This window comes from Nerophis ophidion, linkage group LG03, assembly GCF_033978795.1.
Source record: "Nerophis ophidion isolate RoL-2023_Sa linkage group LG03, RoL_Noph_v1.0, whole genome shotgun sequence".
Taxonomy (NCBI): domain Eukaryota; kingdom Metazoa; phylum Chordata; class Actinopteri; order Syngnathiformes; family Syngnathidae; genus Nerophis; species Nerophis ophidion.
The window spans coordinates 38874476-38880141 of record NC_084613.1 but is presented as its reverse complement, the minus strand read 5'-3'; the positions used below and the strand labels follow the sequence as shown (position 1 = coordinate 38880141).

The following is a 5666-nucleotide window of genomic DNA, read 5'->3' as shown; positions in this document are numbered from 1 at the left end:
TCAGATTATTTCCACTCACAGGGTCAAAAAAGGCTGGGCTTTGTTGCATCATGGGAAACATAGTTCTTTAAGGGAAAATGGCGGCCATGGCCCAAAAAACAGAAGACATCATGCAAACAACAAACAATAATGGAATTAAGTGCCAACAATTTGGCTACTTAGTTCGAATTGTAGGTAATATTTGTAATATTCTTATTTATTCAAGTATAATTTTAAATTTATGGATATAATTTAGCTTTGATATACCTGATTACAATTTACGTATTTAAAATAGAATATACCGTATTTCTTTGAATTGCCGCAGGGCATATAGTATGTGCCTGCCTTGAATTACTACCGGGTCCAACTCGCTTCACAAAATAATTAGCGCATGCTTAGTATTACTGCACCTGGGGATAGGTTGATTGGCAACACTAAATTGGCCCTAGTGTGTGAATGTGAGTGTGAATGTTGTCTGTCTATCTGTGTTGGCCCTGCGATGAGGTGGCGACTTGTCCAGGGTGTACCATGCCTTCCGCCCGATTGTAGCTGAGATAGGCGCCAGCGCCCCCCGCGACCCCAAAAGGGAATAAGCGGTAGTAAATGGATGGATGGATGGATAGTATTACCGCCCGGGCCAAACTCGTGACGTCACGAGTGACACTTCCCCTGTCATCATTTTCAAAATGGAGGAGGCTGATTTCAATACCGGTAATTTAAAATCGCATAAAGGGAAGAAGATTAGGAGCTATTCAGTAGGATTTAAGGTCCAAACTTACATCACACTCGAATTTTTACTGCATGCATTTGGTAAGTGCCAGAGTGAGAAGAGGTTTTAAAATAATTAGCTCATGCTTAGTTTTACCGAATGCATTTGGTAAGCGCAGGAGTGAGATGAAGGTTTTAAATGAATTAGCGCCCCGGCGGCAATTCAAGGAAATACGGTTTATTATTTAAAAAAAAAAAAAGCACTTTGATATAATATACACAGTATCAGTATCAGATAGAGTGGTGGATTTAAGTAGTATTTAATATATTGCAAAATTTAAATATATATTTTTTGTTTTAGTCTGCTGTAAATTAAGTGAAATACCACAGAGAAGTAAACAACATTATCAAGTTGAATTTACTGTAGGCATATATACAGGTACATCTCAATGAATTAGAATATTGTGCAAAATATTTGATTTCAGATTAAAAGACCAGTTAAAGGGTCGGAATGTTGTTTTTGTACGTTGATTTAGTGATTTGAGCATGAAACAGTACAGTAATTCAAAATATTTTTTCAAACGGTATGAGGTACTAATACGGTGTATTTATTAGTTGTAGGCTATTACCATCAAAAGCCTTAATATAATGAATGTATTCTTGAAATATTTCACTTAGTGTGTAGTGCATCTATGAAATACAAGTTTCACTGTTTTACTTGAACTACAGAAATAAATTAACGTTACAAATATTTCCAGTTTTTGAGATGTATGTAGTTCATAGAAATACTAATCTATTATTGTCTGTGAAAGATGCTGTATAAATAAATGTTACTTACTTACACTAACATTCTTTAAACAAGCTCTGTATCTATTAGTTCCAGTGAATGTATGAACTTGTAACAAATTGTAGCAATAGCTGGAAAGAGCTTTTACAGTTCAACAATGTTTAATTTAACCATCAATGAAGATAATATATATTGTATTGGCTGGTTTATAGGAAAAGGAACCATATTTAATAACTTATCAGTTGCTTTTTATACCAAAAAAAGGAGAGCAATGTAAAACAAAGAATGATACAATTAATTTATAAAATTGTACGTAATTGACTTTTCCTTTGGACTATTTGAAATATGTAATAAAATGGTAAATGGGTTGTACTTGTATAGAGCTTTTCTACCTTCAAGGTACTCAAAGCGCTTTGACACTACTTCCACATTCACCCATTCACACACACATTCACACACTGACGGAGGGAGCTGCCATGCAAGGCGCTAACCAGCACCCATCAGGAGCAAGGGTGAAGTGTCTTGCTCAGGACACAAGGGATGAGGTTGGTACTAGGTGGGGGATACAACCAGGGACACTCGGGTTGCGCACGGCCGCTCTCCCAACTGCGCCACGCCATCCCTCATATAACATAACAAAAATAAGGTATGCCATTAATTAAATGACAGAAATTGTGAAAAAGTTAAAAAATACAATATTTTCAGTCAGTAAGTAGCCTGCAAAGGGTGAAATGTGATTGGGGTCCTGACATAATCTTTCAAGCTGAGGATGGCTTTAAATGGCTTTTGTCTTGTAAACCACCACTTCAAAGAATCAGCAGGTGACCATTTGGTCCTAAAAACACTTGCTGCTGTTTTCCCTCCAATTTCTTCGCTGACACTAACTTCCACCACATTGTTTACAAGTAAAATTAAACCCAGGAAGCACAATTTTTGAATGGAACATCTTCTGCTCTGTAGTGCATTTATTACAGAGTTTGGCACAAACACACACACAAACACAGATAACAACAAACAAAACAGGAGTTTTAGGAAAACCAGAAAGAGAAAGTAAGGTAAACGTAATGTAGAAAAAACAATCACCTCACATTAATTGGATAATTTTCCTCCATCCACATTCACAAAAAGTCTTAAAACAGTGTTTCAAACTCAGCTTTTGGCTTTTTGCACTATTGTGTTTTTGCTTGATGGCAGCAAAGATGGCACAGTCAAACACATCTTTGAGGTGGTGCTGGGTCAGAGCTGAACACTCCATGTAGTCATGAGCTCGGATGCGGCGTGCCAACCTCTTGACCTCGCTTTGGCCCACTGGTTTAGCGCGGAGTTGGTTCAAATGAATGAGGACGTCCACATTGTGGCGAAGGTCAGACTGGGTCCCCACCAGAATAATGGGAGAGGTCGAGTTCCCTGCACGGATCTGCGGGATCCACTTGGACGTGACGTTGTCAAAAGAGACAGGATTGATGAGGCTGAAGCACAGGATGAAGACGTCCACATGGGCGTAGCACAAGGAGCGAAGATGCCCAAACTCCTCCTGATGCCAATGATAAATATATAAATATAATATAAATTGCATCTTGGATTTATTAGATATTTACCTGTCCAGCTGTATCTATCAGTTTGAGCCGTGTTTGGACTCCATTCACATGAACCAATCCTGGTAATTAATCAGAAACAAAACTCAAAAATTGAGCAATAGTGGTAGTAATTTTAAAACATGTCATACCTGTAAACACGTCAAAAGCAGTCTGCCTGTACTCGCTGTTGTATCCATTAAAGATGTAGCTGATGATCATGCTTGTCTTCCCCACAGCTCCATCCCCGACCAGGAGGCAGCTCAGCTCTTCTCTAGGCCAGCTGGGCTTCTCATGCCCCTGAGGAGCCTGTGCCATCTTTCCTAGGTGCCTTATTTGCCACACACTATGTCCCCCATTCTACTCCAAGTCCACACAGAAGGGGCCACAATACTGCACTGTAACATGACTGCTCCACGTGGGGTTCCTTGGTGACCAAAAAGGAGAGGGACACCTCTGTTTGAAATAACAAAAGCGTCCAATCAGATGAGTGATCCCCAACATTATCCACTTCCGTTTGATGCTGATTTTCGTAGTCACGCCCACTGCCCCCGATTATTTGAAGGGTCCTCAAATGACAATTGAATATTAATTAGATGAATAACATTAGTAAAAAAAAAATCGGTTTGAATGTGGTTTCTAATTATTGCAATTCCTAATACTGTACAACCCCATTTGGCGTATTCCTTGAAAGCAAAAAAACGCAATACCAGTTTTGGTCAATAGGGTGTAGTATTATTCTTGTTTACAGATGCTGTTTACCCATTACGTGAACAGTACTGTACTGTATTAGTAAAGTCTGCACACAAGTCCTAATAAACATATGTATGCAGCTGAGATCGGCTCCAGCACAACCTGCGACCCCGTAAGGGACAAGCAGTAAAAAAAAGGATGGATATTCTCGCAGATTGAAAAAGATAACGGCCATTTTAACAAACAGGTTCAAATTGTACGACATACAATTCTTTCAACGCAGATTGACCGATAAAGTCCAACAAGGAAGTGGGGAAGATATTAAAGAGACACTAAAATAAAAACACAGGTCAAAATAAAAAATGCATCTTACACAAAATTGAGGGAAAGTCAGAAAGAAAAGCCAGCATGACGAGTACATACAATGTAGACAAAATCAGTAACACACAGAAAAATAAATAATATATACTTTTAGCTTTTTTAGCGGTCTGTCTGCGAATCATTTAACCAACAAGAAATGTCTCAACTTTTTTGTACTTTACACACTCTGGCACCCACATCTCATCTGGATCATCTTCCTTTGAAACATATTCTGTTTGGTGGTCATCTTCATTTTTCCTTCCTCACTCAACAACCATCCATTTCTACCGCTTGACCCTCTCAGGGTCGCGGGAGTTTTTGGAGTCTATCCCACTCACATTCACACACTAGGGTCAATTTCATGTTGCCAATCAGCCTATCCTCAGTTGTGTGTCTTTGGAGATGTGAGGAAGTCGGCGTACCTGCAGGGAACCCACGCAACTCCATACAGAAAGACCCCGAGGCCGGGAATCGAACACAGAAGCTTCTTATTGTGAGGCATCAGCACTAACCCCTGTGTAGTTGCGCTGCCCTAACACAACAACGACACAGAAAATAAGGTACAATAATGTTATATTGGATATTCAAATATACCCACATTTTCCGTGTAGGATTACTTTTGCTGGGCTGTACATGGGATTATTACAGGTACAGAGCCCCAAAGGGACAGTTTGATAGGATGTTGGATATACTTTGTTTTATCCCGGGTTGGGGAAATTCCACGGTTGCAGTGCAGAATGTGCCATATATACAGCATGAACAGGACAACAATAAACAAGAACAACGTAAACATAACTTAGTAAAAACATTGAATAAAAGAGTAAAAAATTACATTGACAGTGAGACAGATAATAGTAACACCCATATCGCACACATTCCACATTTCATCTGACATCATGTTGACAAAGATAAGACCTTTTGGAGGAAAGTTCTGTAGTCAGATGAAACAAAAATTGAGCTGTTTGGCCACAATACCCAGCTATATCTTTAGGATGAGAAAAAGTGAGGCCTCTAATTCCGGGAACACCACACCTATCATCATGCATGGTGGTAGTGTTATGCTCTGGGCCTGTTTTGCTGCCAATGGAACTGCTGTTTTAAATGGGACATTGAAAAAGGAGGATTACCTCCAAATTCTTTAAGACAACCTAAAATCATCAGCTCGGAGGTTGGGTCTTGTATTGAGCACAGTTGGGTATTGCACCCCAAACACACGTCAAAAGTGGTAAAATATTGGATTAATTAGGCTAGAAATAAGGTTTTAGAATGGCCTTCCCAATGTTCGACTTAACTGTGTGGACAATTCTGAAGAAACAAGTCCATGTCAGAAAACCAACAAATTTAGCTGAACTGCACCAACTTTGGTCAAAAATTCAACCAGAAGCTTGCCAGAAGCTTGTGGAAGGCCACCAAAAGCGCCTTATTGCAGTGAAACTTGCCAAGGGACATGTAACTGTCACAAAGTGGTGGTGACGAACCGCAAGATGCAGAGATGACAGGCTTGGTACAAGAAAACATGGTTTTAATGTTAAAAAAAAAAAGCAAGGAAAACACAAACCAGAAAC

General features: G+C 39.4%; 1 protein-coding gene across 1 annotated transcript; it reads right to left on the bottom strand.

Annotated features, from left to right (window-relative positions):
• Positions 1 to 2441: 2441 nt before the first annotated feature.
• On the bottom strand, positions 2442 to 4130 carry LOC133548755 (rho-related GTP-binding protein RhoV-like). Its single transcript, XM_061893714.1, has 3 exons — positions 3201 to 4130; positions 3073 to 3131; positions 2442 to 3008 (listed from the first exon to the last, which is right to left on the bottom strand). The coding sequence occupies exons 1-3, from the start codon at positions 3364 to 3366 to the stop codon at positions 2559 to 2561; spliced, it is 675 nt and encodes a 224-aa protein (XP_061749698.1). The 5' UTR covers positions 3367 to 4130; the 3' UTR covers positions 2442 to 2558.
• Positions 4131 to 5666: the final 1536 nt, after the last annotated feature.